Source organism: Lithobates pipiens, unplaced genomic scaffold (genome assembly GCF_037356315.1).
Source record: "Lithobates pipiens isolate NorthernLeopardFrog02 unplaced genomic scaffold, aLitPip1_a1.2 Scaffold_22, whole genome shotgun sequence".
In the NCBI taxonomy this organism is placed as follows: Eukaryota; Metazoa; Chordata; class Amphibia; order Anura; family Ranidae; genus Lithobates; species Lithobates pipiens.
The window spans coordinates 104,500,022-104,525,982 of record NW_027507784.1 but is presented as its reverse complement, the minus strand read 5'-3'; the positions used below and the strand labels follow the sequence as shown (position 1 = coordinate 104,525,982).

At 42.2% G+C, this 25,961-nt stretch overlaps 1 protein-coding gene across 1 annotated transcript; it reads right to left on the bottom strand.

Moving 5' to 3' along the window:
- Positions 1 to 1,860: 1,860 nt before the first annotated feature.
- Positions 1,861 to 25,597, bottom strand: SCRN3 (secernin 3). Its single transcript, XM_077448036.1, has 8 exons — positions 25,433 to 25,597; positions 19,809 to 19,978; positions 19,529 to 19,710; positions 19,233 to 19,432; positions 14,925 to 15,137; positions 9,484 to 9,646; positions 4,146 to 4,326; positions 1,861 to 2,202 (listed from the first exon to the last, which is right to left on the bottom strand). Exons 2-8 carry the CDS (start codon positions 19,962 to 19,964, stop codon positions 2,053 to 2,055), a joined length of 1,245 nt encoding a protein of 414 aa, XP_077304162.1. The 5' UTR covers positions 19,965 to 19,978; positions 25,433 to 25,597; the 3' UTR covers positions 1,861 to 2,052.
- Between the last annotated feature and the right edge of the window lie 364 nt (positions 25,598 to 25,961).

Genomic DNA, 25,961 nt, shown 5'->3' with positions numbered 1-25,961 from the left:
TGCCAGCTCTATACTGAGAACTGAGCAATCAAACAGCACTGGTTTCTCATTTCTCGGTCTTCAGTAAGCAGAGAGCCAGTGACTGTCATTCTTACTGGAGCATAGGGCTGTGGAGGGGGCAGGAGCAGCTGGCTCCGGACTAAAGCGCAGAGGGATCTTCTGGCTTATTATCAGCAAAATCCTGCATCTCTGATGGTATGGGGGTGCATTAGTGTGTATGGACCATGCTGCTTGCACATCTAGACCGGTACCTTCAATGCTGAAAGCTATATCCAGGTTTTAGAGCAGTATATGCTCCCATCCAGACAACATATTTTTCAAAGAAGGCTTTACATATTTCAGTAGGACAGTGCTAAACCGCATACTTCAGCTATGACAACATCATTGCTTCATAATAGAAGAGTTCAGGTGCTTAACTAGCCTGCCTGCAGTCCTGACCTTTCACCAATTGAAAATATTTTGCACATCTTAAAAAAAAAAGAAAAGAAAGTACAACAAAGAAGACCCAGGGTTGTTAAGCAGGTAGAATGCTTTATCAGGCAAGAATTGAACAACATCCCTCTCCTAAAACTCCAGCAACTGGTCTGCTCAATTCCTAGACATTCACAATGTTAAAACAAAGAGGAGACGCTACACTGTGGTAAATATGGCCCTGTCCCCACTTTGAGGCGTTACAGCCATCAATTTAAAAAATTACCTTATTTTTTTTTCTGAAGATTGTAAACTTGCTCAGTTTAAACATTTGATATGTTTTCTATTGTAAATAAAACATGGATTTATGAAATGTGCAAAAAATGTTTTTATGCACAGTATCCCAACTTTTTTGGAATTGGGGTTGTAGATGGCTGGCTTGTTTTTGTTGCCAGTGTCCCAACCTCCTGAATACAGCAGTATGATTTGACCGTTTAAGAATGTCCTAACATTCCTGTATCTCTCAGTGAAAAAAAATAAATAGATTTTACAAAAAAAGCATAATGCAACATATTGAAAAATATATTTAGGCCTTATTAACAACAGCACTACTGTGTGCTTTTCGAAATGCAGCCAAAGTCATCTGGGAAGTATAAACAACTTTTAAGCCTCCCCCGATCACTTTTTTCCTACATTTTTAAAGGTCACTGCCTTATAACAGAATTATCCATGTTCAGAGCATCTAATCAGAACCTTCTTGCATAGAATTATATTTTCTTTCAGCGCAGCTAGGCACGCGTTGTGAGTGGTCTTCTTTGAAAAATCAATACATGCATTTAGAAAATGTCCTCTAAATGAAAGTATTACAGTGCCAGCGTGAATGAGGCCTTAGGGCAGGTTCACACCAGAATGTTGTGCGACAAAGGCACATTCTGTGTGCGTTTTTTGACCCGCACTGCCACCACGATCTGGATGCAGGTGCTAATGTAATTTTAATGGCACCCAAATGCAGTGCGTTTGCAGACACCAAATTGCATGATACTACAGTACCATGCGATTTGGAGCAGTGCATTTTTAAAAGTAGTGCATGTGCTACTTTTTCCTGTGTTCTGTTGCACAGGACAGTGGGGGTTCCTGTGCAGCGGAACCGACCCTTAGTGATTACATGTACAGTTTTTACACACCTTATTGATATTTCCCTGTTAAAGAAAAAAATTAAAAAAGGGTAAGTAGCTGCTCCAAAATAGCCAATGGCACTATGACTTGAGATATTTGGTGTGGAGGAACTCAAATGGCCTGCACAGACACCCCTGACCTTAACCCTAGGGAACACCTGTGGGAGGATTTGGAACATGGGATTGCGAGAAGTCTTTTCGTCTATCACCAGTACTCGATACCACTATTTTTTCTAGTTTAATGGCCACAAAATTCCACAGACACACTACAATATTTTGTAGAAAGCCTTCCCATTAGTGTGCAAGTCACAGGGCTGTATGTATACAGTATACTGTATGTTTACAGTAGTGACAGATGGCAAAGCAAATTTTATTGTATCCTATTCAGATTTACAAACCTGTTTTACATGAATTTGCTGATAACTCTATTTAATAATATTTAATTCTGCAAAGTGTCATGCTGCAATCACTCATAGATCTTCATTTCTTCCTCCACGCATTTGGAAAACAGTAAAGCTACAGCAGAAGTATCATTAATTCCATTCTGTAGCAATAAGTCTACCTCTTCCAGTTTCTGTTTTTCTAAGTTTTTAATTTTTTTCAACAACTCCTTAACCTGCAATGAAAAAAAAAAAAAGAACTCACCTTAACAAAAATCTACAAAAGTGGAAATTTTTTTATTAATATATTGCACCTTACTGATTCTTGACCCATAGTATACACATATTGTGTACGTTTCTGAAAGCACTACAGCCCTTACATTACACAAAAGTACACCTCAGAACTGTCCATTTTGAAAAATTCACCAGGTATTTTTCTTTTTATAACTTCTTCTTAACCATGACAGATGTGACATCTACTGTTAATTTTCTCTGGGAATGATGGTCAGGGATGCTGATGAGGGGGAGGGGGGACCACCGATCCTCCGGTAGGGGGCCCAGACCACAGGAGCAGAGAATGAAGAATGATAGAACAATGCTTCTGTGTCTCTCACCCAGCAACTGAAAGCCGGTTTCCCCCTCCCACAGGCTTTCAGTTGCTGGGTGAGACACACATGGCTGGATTTAGGGGATGCTGGGATGGGGGTGTGCAGTCCGTACCCAGGTGACACCATCCTTGACTCTCCCGCAGTTAAAGGATAGCCCTGTCATTTTTTTTTTTTTTCATCCAACACAACCAGAACACCTCCAGCGCCGCAGCCAGCCCTGGCCTGACCCATGTCCTTCTTCCTCCTCCTACTTACCTGCTGAGCCTATCAAATGTCACTATCTCCACCTGGTGTCCTGTCGGATGCACTTCTTGATAGCGGGCAGGACACTGGCTGTCTCACACAGCCAAGCAGAGTGAAGCAGCCTCCCCCTCCTCTCCGTTTATGTCTACACGAGGAGGGGACCTGCTGTGCATGTCCTGATCTGAGGTACATTATGGGTCTGTACTGAAGGGGCGAAAATGTACTAAAAAGGGTGTCTGTACTGAAGGGGGGGGGGTCTGTATTGAGGGGAGACTATAGTTGGTGGAGGGGGGGTGACGCCATGTTTTTCCACATCGGGTGACACCAACCCTAGAGAAGCCACTGGTTGTACCCACCCAGATTTCAGTTCTATCCCCCAGCTTGGCAGTCTTGGATGTTGTGCCTGACCAGCCACCGCTAAGCTCCTTCCCCCGCCCCTACCCGCACTTAGGACCAGGGCAAGGAGGCTGGAGGTGCAGCGCTGTGTTGTGTTGTGCTCTCCCATCCGGTCAGAAGAGCGCTCCTCCATACAGCACGAGACAGGATCGCTCTTACTGTAGATCGCATTGGACTGTACACATGCCAGTTTAAATTACTGCCCCCTAGCCATATTTTCTGCTGCCGGGAGGTGGGCAGCCCTTGGAGGAGATAGGGGGCAGCAATTAAACTATGTATGTGTGTGTGTGTGTGTGTACACAATGCAATGTTATCTACAGTAAGCGATCCTGTCTCATGCTGTATAGATGAATGCTCTTCTGACAGAAGGTGAGAGAACAACACAGCGTAGCGCACCCCCTCCTGGCTTTGTAGTAGGTTGTATAGGGCCCTGTGATTTCAAAAAAGGACCCTGTAGATGTTGACTGGTAACAGATGTAATAGGCATGTGTTTTTAAAAAGGTACAAAGAAGTTTCCTCCCAGAAAATGCATGTGAAGTGCACTAAAAAAAAAAAAAAAAAGTGCATAAAACATATACAAGTACAAATACATTTTGAAAATAACTATTGAAGGGAAAAAAAAAAAAAAAAAGCGTAAAACAAAAAAAAAGGTATAATACTTACCTGCCTGCTTCCCTTTGTTCTGTAGTGACATAACAGCCAGCAGGAGGGACCAAACATCCCACATTCCTGGAAGTGTCACATCCTGAAGATTTTTAGTGAAGGATAGACTTTTTGTTTTACACAGTGCCGTTTCCTGCTTAGTACTAGCAAGTCACTAATTACCCCTCTTCCTTAAAACTGGTTTCAAAATTAATCTGTGAGCTGAATAAAGAAATTGCCCCATGTGGTGTACAGAAGCCTCTACTATGAACTGTGATAGTTCTATCTACCTGCAATGTTTCCATAGACCTCAGAGCGCTTTCATGCCTCTTATAAAGCTCGTGCCTCCTGTCTGGACTTGTCTGGAACCTTGGATTTAATTTGACGGGATCATCAGAGCCCAACACGGGTGAAGCTGTACTTACAAACTGCTGAACCTGGGGCACAAAAATGAAGGGCTTGAACACAGATCTAGGAAGAAATAAAATTGGGAAGAATAAGCATTAGTTCCCATCGATTACACTTTTTTTTTTTTTTTTTTTTTTTTTTAATACGGAGGTTAAGTGGAATATGAGGCAGCTTGGCAGGGCATAAATCTCTGCATTACCACTAATTGGTGCAATCCAAAAGGAATTTGAAATTTCTAGAAAACCAGTGTAAGGCACAAATTTATTTTACTTGTTGAAACACATAAAGCATGAACAATACAGCTTGTAACAAAAAGTAGTTGATGCATTACAGTACAGCAATACACAAATCGAGAAACTGTGGCCTCTAAGGAGTATACACCGATCAGCCATAAATTTATGACTGCTGACATGTTAATTGAATAACATTTATTATCTTGTTACGATGGCAGCTGAAAGTCAGTGGGATACATTAGGCAGCAAGTAAACATGTTGTCTCTGAAGTTGATGTGTTGAAAGCAGAAAAAAAAAAAAAAAAAAAAAACACAGACATTGCAGTTTGTCATGCATGGGGCTGACTATCCGCAGACCGGTTAGGGTGCCCATGCTGACCCACGTCCACAGTGCCTATAATGGGCACATGAGCATCAGAACTGGACCACGAAGCAGTGGAAGAAAATGGTTTGCTCTGATGAATTTGATTTTTTTTTTTTACATCATGTGGATAACTGAGTGCATGTGCATTGAATACCAGGGGAAGAGATAGCACCAGGATGCAGTATAGGAAGAGACAGTGTGATGCTTTGGGCAATGTTCCGCTGGGAAACCTTGGGTTCTACCATTCATGTAGATGTTACTTTGGCACATACCGCTTACCCTCTACATTGCTGCTGACCAAGTACACCCCTTAGGCTGCATTCACACCTGAGCGTAGCATTTTCAAGCAGAAAATTGTGCGAATTTACCGCGATTTTTACCGCGATTTTGTGCAGGGCAAAAGGTCACCAATGTTAAAAGAAGAAAAACGCCCAAATCTGCTCAATTTGAGCGAGAAAAAAAGGGTCCGGAACTTGTTTGAGCTTCAGGCGACATGAGGTGGAGATGTGAACCATGTCCATTGAGAATAAGATTTTTTTCCCCTCTAGCGTTTTGTAGCTTCAGGCTTCAAGCTACAAAACGCTCAGGTGTGAATGGGGTCTTAATGGAAACTGTATTCCCTGATAACAATGGCAGCTTTCAGTGGGATAATGGGCCCTGGCACACTGCAAAAATGGTTAAAGAAAGGTTTGAGGAACAGCAATGAGTTTTAGGTGTTGATTTGGCCTCAATCTAATTGAGCATCTGTGGGATGTCCTGGAAAAAAAAAGTCTGATCCATGGAGGCCCCACCTCACAACGTACGGGACTTAAAGGATTTGCTACTGAAGGCTTGGTACCAGATACCAAAGCATACCTTCAGAGGTCTAGTGCCATCTATGCCTCAATGGGGCAGGGCTGTTTTGCTACCTAAAGGAGGACTACTCAATATTATGTGGGTGGTTATAAAGTTATGGTTGATCGGTGTATAACCATCTAAAATCACTAGCCATCCAATGTTTTCCATCCTTTCTACATGCCAAATTTTACATATCTCCCTTCTCCCAGCTGATACACTAATGAAATCATTCTGGAAAATTTGTAGCATAGTTTTGTACCACCAAATGAAGAAAAAAAAAAAGTCTTAATTAAATATCCATATACTAGAGAAACATCAATTTGCAACGTGACATGGAAGATGCTCCAATTCCAGCACTTTAACCACTTTCCGCCCAACGACGTCATATGGCATTGTGGACTTTGAGCGGGAATATCTTAATGATATCTTCTTTTTATGCGGGCGATTCCCTGTACTGTAAAAACAATCATAGTGGCTATTCAGCTGCTTAATTGTTTTTACAGGTGGTGGGAGGGGGACCACCCTTCGGTGCTTCTACCGGCTCACCCGACCCCATTCACACCTGAACGTTTTGTCGCTTGAAGCCTGAAGCTACAAAACGCTGGAGGGGAAAAAATCCATTATTCTCAATGGAGATGGTTCACATCTCCACTCCAAGTCGCCTGAAGCCCTACGCCTGAATCGGGCTGATCTGGGCGTTTTTATTCCCATAGAAACGAATGGAAACGCTCGATTCAAGCGACAACGAGCGTTTCTATAGGCGTTTTGTCGCTGTAGCTGCTCAGGAGAAAATATAATTTACATAAGGAAATGACAGCTGAAAAGCAGAAGCAGAAAAGGAAGCATATGAAAAAAGGAGATGAATATTTTTCCTATTGGCTGAAAAAAACCCGCCAAAGTTAAAAAACGCCGCAAAACGCTGTATGCAAACGCGCGACAAAACGCCAGTAAAAACGCTACGCTGAGGTGTGAATGCAGCCTAACGATCAGTGACCTTCGGATGCCGGGCCTCAGCAGATGTAAACACTGCTGTTTCTTGGCTGGGAGGACGAGGAGGCGAGATGTGGGCACTTCTAGACACCAGATCGCGCTGCAAGAGGACCTGTCACTTTTCCTATTAAAAGGAATGTTTGTAAATATTAAAATTACTCCTATTGCCACATCTGTAATATTTGAGATAGAAAAAAAAGGGGAAAGACCTCAAGGTTTGGACTTTAACCACTTAAGCCCCGGACAAATTTGCGCTCGTGCGACGTGGCTCCCAATCAAAATTGGCGTCCTTTTTTTCCCACAAATAGAGCTTTCTTTTAGTGGTATTTGATCACCTCTGCGTTTTTTGTTTTTTGCGCTATAAACAAAATAGAGCGACAATTTTGAAAAAAATGCAATATTTTTTACTATAATAAATATCCCCAAAAAATATATAAAAAAACATTTATATATAAAAAAACATTTTTGTTCCTCAGTTTAGGCCGATATGTATTCTTCTACATATTTTTATTAAAAAAAAATAAAATCGCAATTAGCGATTATTGATTGGTTTTTGCAAAAATTATAGCGTTTACAAAATAGGGGATAGTTTTATAGCATTCTTTTTAATATATATATATATTTTTTTTTACTAGTAATGGCGGCGATAAGCTATTTTTATTGTGGCTGCGACATTATGGCGGACACATCGGACATTTTTGACACATTTTTGGGACCATTGTTATTTATACAGCAATCAGTGCTATTTAAATGCACTGATTCCTGTGTAAAATGACACTGGCAGTGAAGGAGTTAACCACTAGGGGGCAGTGTAGGGGTTGTGTATGGCGTTATGTGTTTTTTTATTGTAGGGGGCGTGGCCTGGCATGTGACATCACTGATTGTCCTTCCCTATAAAAGGGAACAGACGATCGGTGACAGCCACACTAGGAAGCACGGGGAGAGGTTTATTTACACAGACCTCTCCTTGTTCTTCAGCATGAAATATATATAAAAAAAATATATAAAACTGAGAGGTACAGATAGGAGATGAAGGCGCTGGGGATTTCAAATCCCCGGACCGGTGAAGCGGCATGCCTGTGTCTGACAGAGCAAGATTACAGGCCACTGGTACAGCAGGATCGGGGTGGAGGATGTCGAGTGTAAGGTCACCTTACAAATTTTCTGTAATGGTAAACTTACATTTTAAGGCCCGTCCACACGATACGAAAAATCTGAAGAAAAATTTAGTCCGAATGATCTGCCGATTTTTGGTTCGTTACACAAATACAAAACTAGTCAACACATTGGGGGTTATTTATGAAAAGCAAATCCACTTTGCACTACAAGTGCACTTGGAAGTGCAGTCGTGTAGATCCAAGGGGCACATGCAAGGTAAATAAATAAATAAATATGTACATAAATGTGATTGGATGATAAAATCAGCAGAGCTTCCCCTCATTTGCAGTGCAAAGTGGATTTGCCTTTCGTAAATGACCCCCATTACATCACTTCTGACATTGTATTCTGTCGTGCGAGAATTTTCGTATGGCGAGTAACCTCTTTACTTTCGACATGAGACTAGCATGCAACAAAAAATAAATAAAAAACAGACGAACAGTTGTCCGAAACCTGATTGTGTGTATGAGGCTTAAGTAACAGAGTAAACCCAGAGTTGCATATCAGGCAGAATCCAGTGTGCTATGGTGCTTATGCCAATAAGGGGTAAATTCACGAAGAGTTAACACATGAGAATGTTTATGTTGTTTTTAGAAATATCACGTGATTATAAAAGAGTTCCTTCATCATAATGAAATATCAAATTTGCAGTTAAAAAATTATTGGTACATACTGCAAAAGGAAAAAATAAAAAATAATTATATGTGAAAAGTTATTAGTTAATTCACAAAAAACAAAAATAAATAAATAAAACAAACACACACACACACAATACATACATTTGTTATTCATCTCATGGTAAAAGCTGTCAATATTCTAGGAATGTACTCAAAATGCACAAAAATCTCCACTAGCCAGCAAGTTAAAAGAAAACAACGTATTCATGTGGTAACGTTATGCACTATGCTCAGGAATGTAAATAATTTGTAAAATTGCACTAGAGGGAGATCGTTCTGTGAGGGTCGGTTCACAAGGGTTCCAACCTGCGCATTCGCGTGCGGTGCAATTTTACAGCCTATTCATTTGAATGGGCTGCAGCTCTCACTGGAACACGGGAAAGTATGCACTAGTTTTAAAAATGTGCTTCACCAAATCGCACAGTACTGCAGTACCATACGATTTGGTGCCCGTAAATGCATCTCGTTTCTGATCTGCTCCTGGGGCGCTGTCAACAATACATTGACACCAGCATGCAGATCACAAGGGAAGAGAATATATGAATGTGGTGTAGGCACATAAAGAATTTTTTTTTCAGTTTCTCAATACTTCAGATTGGCTTCATTCACAGAACAATCTCCCTCTGGTGCAGTGTTAGCCTGTAAAAAAAATAACGCTAAAGGACACATTTTATTGAATGGACTGTTGGCATGCTATAAATCCTGTATAATAATAATGACTTGTAGTAAGGAAAAAATTCATGTGGTATTTATCTCTTAGTAAATTGACCCCAAGTCCCAAAAGATCCTGATGTTTCTGTTTTATTTACATGGGTCTAGGCACAATCCACCCCCTCATGTGACAGTGCTCGGGCCCAATGGTAGGCTGCTGTTTAAGAAATTCATCCAGTTGTGTCATTCCATAGTTTTAAACTCGACAGACCCAGATTACAACCACCGTTCCCTCCATATTCTACACATACCTGGAGGGGTCTGGAGTTCCAGTAAAAAAGTGGCAGCAGGGCTGGGATGGATCCTGTGGCAGGATGGACACCATGCTTCCAGTTGTCATAAAGCCACCTTCCATATTAATGCCACTTGGCTTGTCTGACAGAATTTCCATCATACTCTCAGCCGTGATGTTTCCTAACGGACATGAAGACAGAGCAGTTATGTGGCATTATAGAGTGTAGGTGAAGGGAAGCGCTGACAATTCAATTAATTAAAGAGGAATTTCCATAAAAAAATAAAATAAAAATGAAAAGTCAGCAGCTACAAATACTGCAGCTGCTGACTTTTAATAATCGGACACTTACCTGTTCCAGGGTCCAGCAATGCGATCGAAGCCCCGCTCGTCCCCCCCACCGCTGGGTGGTGCCGATGTCCTATCATATAGAGTCCTCCATCGGATAGTGTCCGCTGTGTACTGTGCATGCGCAGTACACAGCACACACAGATTCCGATAATAGCCGAAGATGAACGGCACCTGCAAGCTTCTTCTGCTCCGTACTGCGCAAGCACTGCACATGCGCAGTACGGGGTGGACAGTATACGATGGCAGGACACTATATGCCAGAACACCGGCATTGCAACTGTGGGCACCCACCGTGCATGCGCGAGCGGCGCCGTGCACCGTGATTGGCCGCGCAGTCATCTGGGACCTGAGCTCTTCCTGTGCCGAGGGGAAGTGATGTCACCAGCCCAGGCACTGAAGGACGCAGACTACAAGGGACCCCCTAGCAACAGGCATTTCGGAGGCGAGTTAAAAAAAAAAAATCCCAAATGTTTTTATTTTTTTTAGGAATTTTAAATTATTATTTTATTTTTTATTTTTTCTGTGCAACACTACTTTAAGTCTGCTGCACCTGAAAAACCCTGAAAACAAGGAATGAAAAGTGATTTATAGTGTAAATGTGCATTGATTCTATGTAAAGGGTGGGAAAGCCCACAGCGATATAAAATATAATGCACAATAATATTGCCCAATATAAACACAATGGGTACATCGGAAACAAGTGTGTGGTCTAGAATAGATCACTGTTTCTCAACTCCAGTCCTCAAGACGCCCCAACAGGTCATGTTTTCAGGCTTTCCATTCTGTTGCACAGGTGATTTGGTCAGATTCACTGCCAAAAGCCGCGTACACACGGGCGGACTGTATGGCCTTAGTCCGTCATACAATCCGACGGACAGTCCGTCATACTTTCGAATGAACGGACTTGACCACACACGGATGCACAAACAGTCCGTCGAAAGCTTGCGCGATGACGTGTACAGCACGTACGTCGGGACTAGAAATAGGAAGTCCAATACACAGCAATGCAACCTTTCGCCGTGTAAATCCTTTCTGAGCATGCGCCATTCTTAGTCCGTCGAACTAGCTTACTGACGAGCGGATTGTCCGCTGAAACCAAAGTACGACAGACAGAATTTCGAAAAATCCGAAATACTTAGTACGCCAGACTGCACGCTGAAAAAGTCCGCTGAAGCCCACACACGAGCGGACTGTCCGCTGAAATGTGTTTCGACGGACTAAGTAGGCCATACAGTCCGCCTGTGTGTACACGGCCTTAGGGATTACCACTGCTGTTTCATCTGAGGGAAATCCTGAAAACATGACCTGTTGGGGTGCCTTGAGGTCTGGAGTTGAGAAATGCTGGTCTAGATTAACCTGCAACACATGTCAATAAGCAAAATTTCTTAAAATCGTATGTGCATGATAAAAAAAATATAGAAAATGCTATTCAAACACAACGTGTATATAATCTAAAAAGGGAAAAAACAAGAGAGCAAAATATCAGCAGTCTCTCTCAGGTTCCAAATAGTTTATGTGAAAGCAAATCAAGGTATAGAGGAATCCATTTTATCAGCCACAGATGAGCGTCCATGCTTACTCATCCATTCAGGTCTGCTGGGAGCTGTTGTCCATCGTGAATCGCTGAGATTTGGCAGATAGAGGAATGCATGCCTAAGCTGTGGATCAGCACACACGCTTGTGACCTGTGGGTCTGGTAAGCAGCCAATTTTATTACTTTTGAGCACGGTGGTGTCTTCATACTCATGAGTCCACACACCTTGGGATCAACATCTGTTTGATTTGGGACTCACGAGATAATTGGATGCGTTTTCAATTCAGCCCATTCACTCTGCTAAATTTGATTGGCTTTCACTATTTGGAACCTCAGAGAGACTGCCGATATACATTTACTCTCGTCAGTTTTTTTCCCCCCTTTTTAGATTAGTAAATAACCCCCCATGTGTATATAAAGGAAAATCCACTTTGCAATGCAAGTGCACTTGGAAGTAAAGTCGCTGTAGATCCGAGGGGGACATGCGAGGAAAAGAAAAAAAAACAGCATTTTAGCTTACACATGATTGGACGATAAAATCAGCAGAGCTTCCACTCATTTCAGATCTACCCCTTAGATTGAGAGCGACTGCATATCCAAGTGCACTTGCACTGCAAAGTGGATTTGCCTTTTGTAAATAACCCCCATTGTGTTTGAATTGCATTGTTTATATTATGCACATGCAGTTTTAAGAAATTTTGCTTATCCACATGTTACAGGTCAATCTAGACCACACACTTGTTTCCAATGTACCCATTGGGCAATATTATTGTGTATTATGTTTTATATCACTGGGGGTTTTCCCACCCTTTATATAGAATCAGCGCACCATTACACTATCAATGTGACATTATAGGACCTTCTGGTATTGAAGTGCCTATGACAACAGCAGTGTCAGATCCCACTGTGTTGCCACCAATATGCAATGACAGCGGTGTCATTTTACAGTGCTGCCACCAATATGATGTCAGAATATGATTTTTTTGAACAGAATAAGGGTACCACGGTATATTGTTTTGGGGGTGCCCAGACCTCATTATGGGATTAATAAAGGCTCAATGAGAAAATACGCTTCTCCATAAAAAATCCTCTGTCTGCCATGATTGGGCTGCAGCTGGGTTCAGCTCCCTGTCAAGTCTTTATTAGGGTCTAAGTATAATTCCTTGCCCCAAAAAAGTTCCCAGCAGCAGAGATGTGTTTACAAGAACAGAAAATAAACATTTCATTAATCTGGTAACAATGAGCACACTCGAGTGGAGATGGGCTTTGGTGTTTTGAAAAAAAATTGTCTACAATGGTTCTTACTTTGGAGCACTACACAGTGGGATGTGTGCTTTACAAGTCTTCGAGGTGTATTTACTAAAGTCAAAGAGACTGTACAAGTGCAGCTGCACTCATTTCCCCAGAGCTTAGTGAATGGGGTGAATCTCTGCTGATTTCCATCATCAAATCATGTGCAAGATTTTTTTTTCTTGCAACTGTGTATTCTTTACAAAGTGAAACCTCACCACATTTACCAAGTAAAAATTCACACAATTTATTAAAGAAAGATTTTCAACTCCTTTAGTAAATCAACGTCGCTATCTCAGCAGTTGTTAAAGACCAATTCTGGCATCAACACATGAGTATTGCAGCTTGGTGCTGGAGGTCAATGTAAGCCCTTAGACAAATCATTGCTGTGATTAATCTACAAATCTCTACTTTTACCGAAATAACACTAATATTGAAGCACAAGTGAACGTGCTCCGAGGCCAAGACCCCAAAGGGATGATTTCTTTCTTTAACAATCACCTAATAACACCAGCAGCCACCTCGCAGGCGTACCAGCTCAAGTCCAAATGGGAGACGGACCTGGGGGCTGTGGAGGACGGGGACTGGGAAGATGCAACGGCTGCCTCCTGGGTAGTCTCCCCCAAAACTGTCAGATAGACTCGCACACCTATATATGTTGCACAGATCTTATCTCACCCCCACTCGTCTGTCTAAGTTTAAACCAGACCATAGCCCGACATGCCCCAAGTGTGGTGACCCGCAGGGCACATTCTATCACCTGCTATGGTCGTGCCCAAGACTTCAGGATTACTGGTCCCAGGTGGTGAAGTGCCTCCATGACCGCATGGGTTCCCCTCTATCTTTATGCCCCCGTCAGTGCCTACTTGCCATCCTCTCTCTACCAGAACAGGAGTCGTTGTTTCTTGCTAGGATGCAGATTGCTTGCACCTGGATCAGGGCAACAACCCCCACCATACAGAATTGGAAGGGGGCGATCAATGCCACTCTTCCTTACAAAAAAGTGCTGTACAAACACAGAGGCTGTCCGGCCAAGTTCAATAAAATTTGGGACAGGTGGGTGGCGGACTCGGCCACTTGCATGGAAAAAGACTAATCCTCGACTATATTGTTGCCCCTTAATGCGCCCTAGATTAGGGCCAATACTATGACCCACTGGCGAAGCCACACAGCGAAAAAGGCTCTGCATGTATCCCTACAGACAACTTACGCGGGTCGCCCTCTCGGGCCACCCCGCTGTCTTCCTCCCCCTGGCCCCCAGTTGGACCTCGAACACACACATTATGTATATGTTTTATTAACATGGATGAAATGTCAGATGCGTTATCCTTTAATTTGGTGCATGTTGCACCCAAGACTTGATTATGTATTCTTGTTTTATGCTCAAACGTTTTTTATGATTAAAAAAAAATATATATATATTGAAGCACAAGTGTTAACAGTAGGTCACATAAACAAAATGAAGGTGGTTGTAAAGCCACTATGCGATGTTAATGCAATCCCCTCTGTTAGATAACAACATGTGCCTCACTCTACATGCTTTATAAAAAAAAATTATAATAATGATGGTTTCTACCTTATTTCAGAGCATCTCCACCTCTGTTCTCTCCGTGTCTGACAGCGGGAGGGGACAGCGGGAGGGGCCAAGAACTCCTGCTGACATCAGCCGGGAGGAGAGGAGGAGAGAGGAAAGCAGTCATGTGAGTGCCGAGCAGCGCTCTGAAATGAGGTGGAAATAGTCTTTTTTTTTTATTTATTTTTTTATATAGAACACAGACACTGGGGCACATGTTGTTCTCCAACAGAGGCTAGTGTATTAACCTCGCATTGTTTTATAGCAGGGGGGAAGGGAGCAGAGCGGCACTGGTAAGAGCTGACAGGCAAGGAGGGAGGAGGACAGAGGCAGATGACAGAGGCACGTAAACTGACCACAGGGCTCAGCAGCCATGATATACCATGGTCAGTTTACAGAGGGGAGGGCTGAACCAGGTAGGATCAGCCAGGTATTTCAGGCGATACAGGGGGCCAAATTACACAGCACAAGCACTGTGCTGTATAACATGCTTTAAGGGAACAGGATCCATTTTTAATTTTTTTTAGGGTAACAAACACTTTAAAAAGGTAAAACAATTCTGCTATGTTCATTCAAACTATGTGCTCACAGAAAATACTCTATACATCCCACATAAGAATTTGGAGGTAATTCTAGAAACAGCAGTTTGAGAAAAACTCATGAACACAATCACATCAATTAAATATCACATTTAGTGCTAAGTTAAGCTCACCTTTGTGTTTTCTGAGCAGTTTGTAGCCTTCACAAAATCTGTCTCCAGAAGATGATGATCTAGAGGGGTTGAAATAGGAATACACCGCAGCAAAATTAAACTCTTTTTTCCCATCCCACCAGCCTTTCGTCCTGGCGTACTCCTTCATTCTTGGGTGCTCACGGTCAATCTTGGTGGTGATTGAGAGGTTGTTAGATATGTTCTTTATACCTTCTGTCAGAAAACACAACAAAATTGCAGTCATTTGATACTCCATGATGCTTTTCTTATGATCACATGCACATAAAGAGAACCTGTCAGCAGGGCCAGGGTTACCATTAGGAAAAGTAGCTCTGTGTCTATGAATATGAGGATTAAAGCCCCAGAACCTACACCAGCTCAGCACTGGCAGTTCCCTAATTTTTTATTATGACAGATTTATATTACTTTACAGCTACAGACGCTGGAAGCATCCATTGTCTGATGCACACAAGCAATGTCGTACACAAAACAGAGCCTAGGATTTTACTATGATCCAGTATGCAACACTCCATAAAGAACAAGAATGATACATTGGCTGCCTGGAGGTCTCTGATGTAGCCAAAGTGGCACCTCCTTATTGCTCAGATAAACACTTTTAACCATGTCATTACCTCCATATGTTTTAAAATTATGAAATTCTGGACATGCATCTTTGGAGTGTCGTTTATAAATGGCACTTCAGAAATAAGGCACGGACCTTTAAAATGTTTTGGATCAAGCTGTCACTACACAGCTCAGATCACATACTAAAAGGCACAGAGCCAGTCGGAGTGGCTCTGTGCCTTGTGATGGCTGGGAAGGCCAATCACATTAATCACAAATGTAAACAGTACTACTGATTATATTTGAGTGCCTGCCCCTTCCTCCTCTACCATTGATTCTCCTGATCTTCTTTCTCCTCTTTCAGCGGTTCTGCTGCTGATCCTATAAGTAAAACTGCTCCCACTGACTGTCAACAAAAGGGAGGCACACTGACAAACAGAGAGCAGCAAGGGGGAACAGCAGAGGCATATGAATAGTAAAGAGGACACACTGACCACCGATTTGGAAAAATACCACTGACCAAGTTATGCGGCACTCACCACTGATTAACAACATTTAAAAAGGGGCAGTTACCACTGACCACCAACTATAAGGTCTCTTGCACCGATGTTTACTGATACTTCAGCCCCGAAAGATTTGGCTGCTCAATGACCAGGCTATTTTTTTGGGATACCGCACTGCGTCGATTTAAGTGACAATAGCATGGTCATGCGACATTGTACCCAAACAAAATTGACATACTTTTTTTTCCCCACAAAAAAAAAAAAAAATTTGCTATAATAAATATCCCAAAATTAAAAAAATATAAAAATAAATAAAATATGTTGTCCTCAGTTTAGGCCAATATGTATTCTTCTAAATATTTTTGGTAAAAAAAAAATTATATAATATATATATATATATATATATATATATATATATATATATATATATATATATATATATATTTATATTATATAAAATATATTGCAATAAGTGTATATAGATCGGTTTGCGCAAAAATTATAGCGTCTACAAAATATGGGATAGATTTATGGCATTTTTATTTTTTTACTAGTAAAATGGCAGCGATCAGCGATTTTTATCAGGACTGCAATATTATGGCGGACACTTGACACATTATAAATGTTACTGGCAGGGAAGGGGTTAACACTAGGGGGAAATCAATGGGTTAATTGTGTTCCCTAGTGTGTGTTCTAACTGTGGGGGGAGTGGGACTGACTAGGAGGAGAAAGAGATCGGAGTTCATACATACTATGAACACACAATCTCACTCCTCTCCCCTGAGAGAACTGGGATCTGTGTGTTTACACACACAGATCCCAGTTCTTGCTCTGTCATGAACAATCGCAGGTGCCCAGCGGCCATCACTCCTGCCGGGCACTCACATTGGCGGCAAGCCACAGATGTGCCTCCAGCAGCCCGCATGCACCCCCTAGTGGCCAAAAGGCAGATCGTCTTAAGGCAACGTCATTTTGCCCAGGGGAGCCAACCTGCCGTAGTACAACTGCAGCGGCTGGTCGGGAAGGGGTTAAGCATCTGCATTTTTTTTTACGTAATTTCATGTGTTTGTTTTGCACTTTTTTTTTTGTTTGTTTTTTGAGCGTATAGGCGTATTTGCTCAAGAGTACACAGTGCTCTTTTTCCACGCCTGTATGTACAGGCACATTGTAAACAATGGGCTGCATTTTAGATCAGAAAAAAAAAACAACAAGAATAATAATAATAAATAAAAATAAAAAAACCCTGTACTGAGCTTTTTTAAGTTGCAGTGTGCAAGAGGCCTAAGAGGGTATTAACTCCTGACCACTGAAATCTGCTAGCTATTCTGTGCATTACATAGTCCTGACCTCTGCACTCTGACTTCTTCAGTGTATATGTTATTGCCTAAACTAAACAGCTTTGGGAGCCTAATTAGGACCTCAGAAAAGTGACAAATCAGTTTTTCTTTTTCATTTTTTTTTCTTTTATATAGTGAAAAATACAAAACAGTGGTTATTAAATACCACCAAAATAAAACTATGTCTCAAAAAAATATAAAATTATTTGGGCACAATATTGCATGCCCAAATAATTGGCAGTCGATCTTTCCCAGGACTGAAAAGTGAAAAATGGCCTGGTAATGAAGGGGTATTACAAGCTGGTGATACTAAGGGTCAAGTCACACCTGATGCAGTCCAGTGTGTATTTTTCTGCATCAAAAATGCATGGCCAGTAGGTTAAATGTGTTTCAATGGCATAGTTCAAACCAATGCAATACGTTTCAGTGCAGTCAAAAAAATTAAAACATGCTGCATTTCTTTCTGCATGGAAATTCACTGGAATGCAGGTAAAAACACATAAAAAAACACTGCTAGCTCCCAGCAATTAAGGCTTTAGGAAACGTTGGTAGGAAAAAAAAAAAAAAAAAAGAGAGGGGGGAAAGCACTGGAACGCATCACAAACGCATAAGTACGTATCAGTACACATGCATCTGGAGTGTATTTGACTTGTGAACTGGATTTAAACGAGATCCTTATTCTCCCAAAATAATCCATACACATCCACTACTTAAAGGCCATGTAATTCATTTTCATCAAATCGTACTTTAGGTGTTTTTTTCTGCCTCCTTGTAACATCTTCCATAAGTTCCTTAACCTCTTCCTCACTTTTGTTTGTTTGGAATGAGAAGTGCCGATTAGGTGCGGCCATGCACACTGCTCTATGCACACCACAAATCCCATTATCCATAGTCCATGTCAGGAGCCGCCAAGAGAGAGTGGCTAAGAGAAAAAGGAATTTGGGGAGGAGAAGTACAAAAAGAGGGTACTTGTTTTCCGCTTAAAAAAAAAAAAAAAAAATAGAAATGAAAAGACAGCAGCTACAAATACTGCTGCTGCTGACTTTTAATGAAATCAGAGACTTACCTGTCCCAGGATCCAGCGATGTGGGGGGATTAAAGCCCCGCTCGTCCCCCCCCCCCCTCCACAGTGCCAGCATTGTAACTGTAACTTCACAGCCAGGCACCCACTGCGCTTGCGCGAGCCGGGCAATCATCTGGGACCTGTGACATGTCCCAGATGATTGCCTAGAGGGAGGGGGGGGAAGAGCTGTTCTCCCTTCCTGCGCTGAGGGAAGTGACGTCAGGAGCCCAGGCACTGAAGGAGGCAGATTACGAGGGACCCCCTAGCAACAGGCATTAAAGAGGTGAGTAAAGAAAAATAATAAAAATCTCCAAAATGTTTTTTCTTTATTTTTTTTCATGCACATTAATGATTTTTTTTTTTTTGGGGTGGAACTCCACTTTAAGAACATATACTTGAACTGAATTTTTTTTTTTTAATCAGGGTTTAATATCACTTTAAGGTGACAATCCCAAACCCTTCCCTCAAGAATCTTATGCTATTTTCAGTTCCCCGTCATGTTTTTTGTAGCAGCCTTTCAACCAATTCTCCACATGCCATCGCTGAACCCCTAAAATAAAGTTTACAAAATTCACAAGCCATTAAGAAAACTTTTGTCATGGGGTATTTTCCATCTCCATTTTCAATAGAGGGATTGTTTTTGCCCAATAACTGAAAGAGGGTGGGGCTTTATCCACTTACCAACACCTATCCATTATTTGTATATCATTTTGGTTATAAAACCCAGAGAAACATAAAGAAGTACTTTAAATGCCACAAGGTAAGAGAGAGATACAATGAATGCCACATCACTCAGAACAAGCTTACAGTCATTTTTAGGCGCACTAGTAGCACAAATTACCATCTACTCTTTCTGCAGCCCAGTACTGTCCAGCAGTCTCCAGGATCCAGGCTTCCTTTCTGTCCGCTATCAGGAAACTGTTGTGGTAGGTAAATGCCATCGGACTTTCCATGCAGTTGCCTCCTTGTCCGTACTTTTCTAACAGGCCAACAATGACATCCAGGGCCCCTTCTGCTGTGTCTGCTCTCTCTAAACCAAGTCTACAAGAGATATGAGAATATATTAAAAGTATATATAAAAAAAAATATCCTCCTGATTACTTAGTCTAGCTTTAGAAGGATGTTTATTTTCACAACCTGACAAGATCCATGCCAAGAAGTGCTTCTTCATCATCAATTTCTTCCTTTCCCCACACTGCTTCATTTCCAATGCAAACACCAAATTCGTTGGCTCCCATCTCAGCTCCCCACAACCAAGATGGCCGACTCAACACCACGGCATGCGTCTTCCCCACTTGTTCAATCTTAATGTATGTGCACTTTTAGGAAAGCAGAGGTGAAAAAAGAAAAATAAGAGACTTAACAATTTGAGTCCTATATGTCTATGAAGCAAACTCGGCATCTCAGGAATGATTACCTCCAGCTCCTCTCCTGCTCCATAAGACCTTCCAGGAAAGTATACAATCTCCTGTACTTCATCACTGGGCCTGTCTGAGTTCTTTCCAAAGATAATCCGGGCACCAACCGTGGCAGGTGGGAGGGCTACGAAAGTGTCACATGAGCAGGGTTCCATGTTGTCTCCACTGCCTGGAATAAAATTCAGAGAAGGACATTTATAAATTATATATATTTATTATCAAGGCTAAAAATGCTGGATGTACTGTATTAACATTTCTACATTAAATAAATATCCGGTTTAAGCATTTATGAAATCGAACTCTTCTAATCCCAGTCTGTTCACAATGGCACCCGGGCCCTAGGGACAATGACACGTCTAATGAAATAACAACGACAACTTCCAAAGCCGATACTATAGCTTGGTATAGAAATCAACTCCATATGCCACCTGGTGGCCAAACAAAGCAATGACAGCAGGGAGAAGCACCTTCTACTGAATTTGATGGATGATATAATATATAATTTTTTTTTAAAGAAAACTGTTAGAAAAGTTTTAAATGTTTATTGTGTGACTATTAAAAAAACAATAACCCTGAGACTAATTTTTAAAATGACTTCTGAGCACGTTGTTGTATTAACTTGCTGTATCGTTTTGCTTTAACTAACTCCATATTAAAGCGGAGGTCCACCCTAAAGTGGACCTTCCGCTCATTGGAATCCTCCCCCCCTCCGGCGCCACAATTGGCACCTTTCAGGGGGGAGGGGGGTGCAGGTACCTGTACAGTACAGGTATCTCCACCCACTTCCGGGATAGCTCTCTGCAGAAAGGGGCGTAGATTATGCCCCTTTCCGAAAGTCCCCCGCTGCCTGCTGGGAAACACACAGATCCCAGAGGCAGCGGGTCCATCCTTATTGCGCAGCGCGACTCGCGCATGCACAGTAGGGAACCGGGAAATGAAGTCGAGAGGCTCCACTTCCTGATTTCCATACCCAAGATGGCGGCGGCAGCACCCGAGAGACGATCGAGAGATCGGCTTTGGGTGCCGACATCGCGGGCGCGCTGGGCGGGTAAGTGTCACTATTTTAAAAGTCAGCAGCTGCAGTATTTGTAGCTGCTGGCTTTTAAAAAAAAAAAAAAAAAACGCGGACTCCCGGCGGACTCCCGCTTTAAGTTGTAGGAGGATTAGGCTTAACTATAGATGGTAGCATAAGATTGTACAGGAAACACTAATTAGCCAAAATAAAGTACCATTGTGTACCAGGCACGCTATCTGTGTTTCCTCAGCCAATAGAAGTGTAGAGGCTGTATTATTGTAGGTATTAGAAGGGGGAATATACATTCCTTTGTGTTACTGGATCTTTTTACCCTATAAGCTTCTCTCTTTTGTGTGACACATCAGAAATAAATTGTCTGCTTCTCAATACACCTGGAGTTTGACTGATCACAAGAGAAGAATAATCCTAACAAAAACTCACATAAGGGAAGTACACAAAATATTGCTGGTCTTCTTCTGAAAATGCCAGTTGTCTGGCTGTCATGCTGAACCATAGGCTCATATATTTTTTTAATTATTGACCTGGAATGAGTAAGCAGCCAGGAAAGCTGTAGTTTATGGTATAAACTGAGGCCAGTGGATCAGCATGACAGCCAGGCATAAGGCAATTTTTAAAGGGAGGATAGTGGTCAGCAATAGCACACTCTATATTCGATGCATAATTATTTATTTATTTACTTTCATTGAATTGTTTTTTTTTTTGCCCCTGTGCTGCTCATGTGCACTGCTCTATGTACACTACTAATTCAATAGTCCCTAGAACATGTCAGGAGTGAGCAAGAGAGGATGGCTACGTTCCTATTTACAGTAGGACCCTGGAGAATAAATGTAGACACCCTCTAACTGGACTGCTTGTTCCAAACAAAACAAGAGAGAAGGAAAAGAAGAGGTTCAGGAGCTGACAGAGGACATTACAAGGAGGCAGAAAAACATAGCTAGAAAGTTTCATAAAACAGATTACAGGACCATTAAGTAGTGGATATGTATGGGTTATTTTTAAAGAAAAAGGGTATTGTTTAGAGTCATTTTAACCATGTGGTACTATATTGTACATCCAATATAAATTGGCTGCATAGACAGCGCATACTGCGGTAACATGGCCAGTGCTGACAGGGGAATCCCTCTTGCCAGGCCATTCTCTGCACCCAGCAGGGTGGGGGGCCCACCAGGAGAACATAGTGAATTTGGCTAGCGACTATAGCAGCCACTTGCGATAATTGCAAGCAAATTTGGCAGGCTGGTTGTACCCATGTTGATCAAATTTATCAACTTGGTACATTCGGCCTGCCCATTAATGGTTCAAATCTTGACCGATTTCTGGCGAACTGGTCAGCATTCGAGCTGTGTATGGCGGCCCAAGTCCTGACAAGGCATGGCGTTGCAATGTGACACCCCTCAGTTTTAGGCCTCATTCACACTCTCTCTCTGGAGCTGTGCTGATCTGCACAGATGAATGCCGGCCCAGTGATCACTATAATGCTGCATTGAGATGCATTACATAAAAATGTATACATGCTGCATTTGTACGCAATGCACCGCACAATGGTCAATTTTGTGACATTTCAGTTGCGGGCGGGCAAAGGCGGGTGAATCATCCAGTGTGTGCCCATATCTGTCAGAGCCTGAGAAGGCCAGATTCCCATGCAGTAACCAGTGTCTCTTCCCCTCCCATCCAAATCAATCACACAGTGGTGTCACTGAACCTCTGCTCATCACACATTCAGGAGAGTCCATTGTCACAGAGTCCATCATGATGTGGATTTACAATGGCTGCTGCATCACTGATCATAGCGGATCGCACAGCACACCAGCTACTGCCCTGCAATGCAGCAGCTGATGTGAACCACCCCCACTGCCAGAAAGATGTTTGTGCTAATGTTTCCATACATACAGCATACAGAGATCCCAATGGCTTCCATCACTGCTCAGGGCTGACATGTCAATATCAACAATGTGCAGTGCTGCTGATTACACTCTATTGATGTTTACATCTCCCACTGATGGCGTCATCCATGTGGTGGCGTGTAGAATCACCGGGACTGGCTCCGCACAATGCAGCATCAATGCCAGTCATGCTACACGTGTGCAACTCCCGCCATGTGTGTGATTTAATGTGATTTAATGTGTGTTATTTAGTTTTGGTGAACACACAGATGAAAATCAAAGCTGTGTGACTGCACCCGTAGCATTATATATAATATATATATATATATATATATATATATATATATATATATATATATATATATATATATATATATATATATATATATATATATATATATATATATATATATACACACACACACACACACACACATATATAATATTTTTTTTAAAGCAAAGGCCCTAAAGAATAAATTGGTACGTACTCAGAAAGATGGAGCCGGCAACACTGTAATTCGTATTTGACTACATAAGAGTAAAAATAAAACAAAGAAGCTGACCCGTTTCAACAAGAGAGTAGACATATTTTATGTTATGTTTTATTCATTTTACAATTTCAGTATTTATTTATTACATTTTTTTTTTTTTATTAGCCCTGTTGGGGGGTGGCTTTCAGAGGTCTTAACGGACCACTGATATCTCCCTTTTTAGAGAGAGAAAGGGACAGAGGACAGAGATTCCCCAGTCCCTTTCTCTGCAGCCTCAGCTGCACTGAAGATGAATAGACAGGACATAGCGGATCCTCTCCATTCATAAACTGAAGCATAGTAAATACAGTTCATGATGCTCAGTGACAGTTATGAATGAATAGAGCCAGTGATCACTGACTCCATGCATTCGGAAAAGGAAGGAGCCGGTAAATGACATATTTACTGGCTCCTTCCTCCGCTCTCCATTCTGACAGCCATGTCAACTCATGGTGAACGTCTACACTGTGTAGTACAATTACAGCAATTGGAAAATAAATACACTTTTTAAAATTTTAATGCAAAAAAAAAAAAAGAAGATTTAACCCATTTGTTTTGTAAAATATAAAAGATAATGTTACACTGAGTAAATAGAAACCAAACATGTCATGGTTGGAAAGTGTACACGCCTGTGTAACGGCGACAAACTATGTACATTTTACTATCCATAGGTGACGTTTGAAAATCCTTTACAGGTTACAGAGGAGGTCTGGTGCTAGAATTACTGCTCTTGATCTGACGTTCGCGGTGATAACGATCGCTATCTGCATGCCTTTACATTTTATTTTTTATTTTATTTTTTATGAATTATTAATTTTTTGACGTTTTACACTGTTGCTTTCATTTTTTAATCGCTTTTATTGCTGTCACAAGGAATGTAAACATGCTTGTGACAACAATAGGCAGGGACAGGCACTCTTTATGGAGGGATCTGGGCTTTATAAGACCCCAAATCCCTCCTCTGCCCTTAGAGCCCCTTTCACACTGGGGCGCTTTTCAGGCATTTAAGTGCTAAAAATAGTGCCTGCAAAGCGCCTCTCAAGCCACCCCTGTGTGAAAGCCTGAGTGTTTTCAAATTGGAGCGGTGCGCTTGCGGGATGGGAAAAAAACTCCTGCAAGCAGCATCTGCACCGCCATTCCTACACCGCCCCCTGGAATGACTGGGCAAAGCTGCCAAAGCATCTGCAAGGTGCTTCAGCAGTGCCACCACACAGGTACTATTAACCCCTTTTTCAGCCGCTAGCGGGGGTTAAAAGCACCCTGCTAGCGGCCAAAAAGCGCTGCTATAATAGCGGTAAAGCGCTGCTAAAACTATCGCCACTTTACCGTTAACGTCTGCACCGCCGCAGTGTGACAGGTGTCTTAAAAGCTTTCCAAACACTAAGATCTGTGTTTTCCAATGCTTTCGATTTTTTTAATGGCGCTGTTGACACTCAAAGTCATGTCAGGCCATCGCTTCCAGGTTACCGTAGCCAAGAGCTGGTCAAAGCCGATCCCAGCTTTGTTATGCTCTCCGTCCAGCCAGCGGATGCACGACTGATCGCTCAGGTCTCCCAGGGGGGCAGTAGAGCCCTAGCAAGCCGCAAGAGTGTCCCCTCCCACTACTTGTAAAAGCAATCCAGTGGCTAGTTAACCACTAGGATTACTTTTACAAGAGGGCCTAGAGGCCACAGGCTGCATAAAATGGTACCAGATTGATGCCTGCAGCAGCGGGCATCATCCTGGTATAACCACCCGATGTCCAGCAACATTTTTTTTTGTTTTTTGCTGTCTGTGTACCACTACAGAAATTTCCCCTCACTTCCTGTCCCAGAAACGCATCAGGAAGTTAGAGGAAATCTCCCAGAGTGTTAGGAATCCCCTCTAGGGCAGGTGTCCCCATTGGAAGACTTCCCTTTGTCCTTTACATTAACCCCTCCCCCGCTTACTTGGTTTCCTGGTCACCAGTACAGAGGGGTGACTCTCCCCCATGGGGACACAGACAATAGAAACCTGGCAGAGGGTCTAACCCTCCCTCCACTCTTTCCATAAGTAAAATAAAAATATTTTCGCTGGAGATACACTTTAATACACAAAGCTGCTATACAAGAATGATGTCACTCAGTAGCACAGCACAAATGATAAATGAGATAATAATAAACACAGAGATCACACCCCCAGTCCCCCTCAGTCACCTATGGCCCCGGCACTGTGGTGGGGAGGTCTCCCTGCTTGTGTCCAGCAGATTCCCCTGCAGACAGGAGACGAACAGCTGGCTGTCACAATTAAACCAGAGGCGCCATATTGCGACTGGAAAACGTCTGTCTGCCAACCAATAGCGTCCGGACGTCACGACGTTATCACAAAGCGTAAAAGTTCCGTGAGTGACATGAGGGAGGGGTTGTGCAAAACGTGTCTCCAGTTTAGTACCTTAATATGCCACGGTGGCCATTTTTCTGTAGTTCGAATTACTGTGATGGAAAGAAGGTCATCTCATACAAAATGGCCGCAGAGAAGGAGACACAATTGTGCCAAAGGCGTCATATTGTGACTGGAAAACTAGAGTCTGCCAACCACTCATTACCAGCCAAGTGAGGGAGGAAGAGAGGGATGGAGAGAGTGGCGTAAAGCTTGTCCCCGCTTTAGTACTATCATGTGCTATGGCGGCCATTTTTCCGTAGCACACAGTTCTGTGATATAGTGAGTCTTATCACATATAAAATA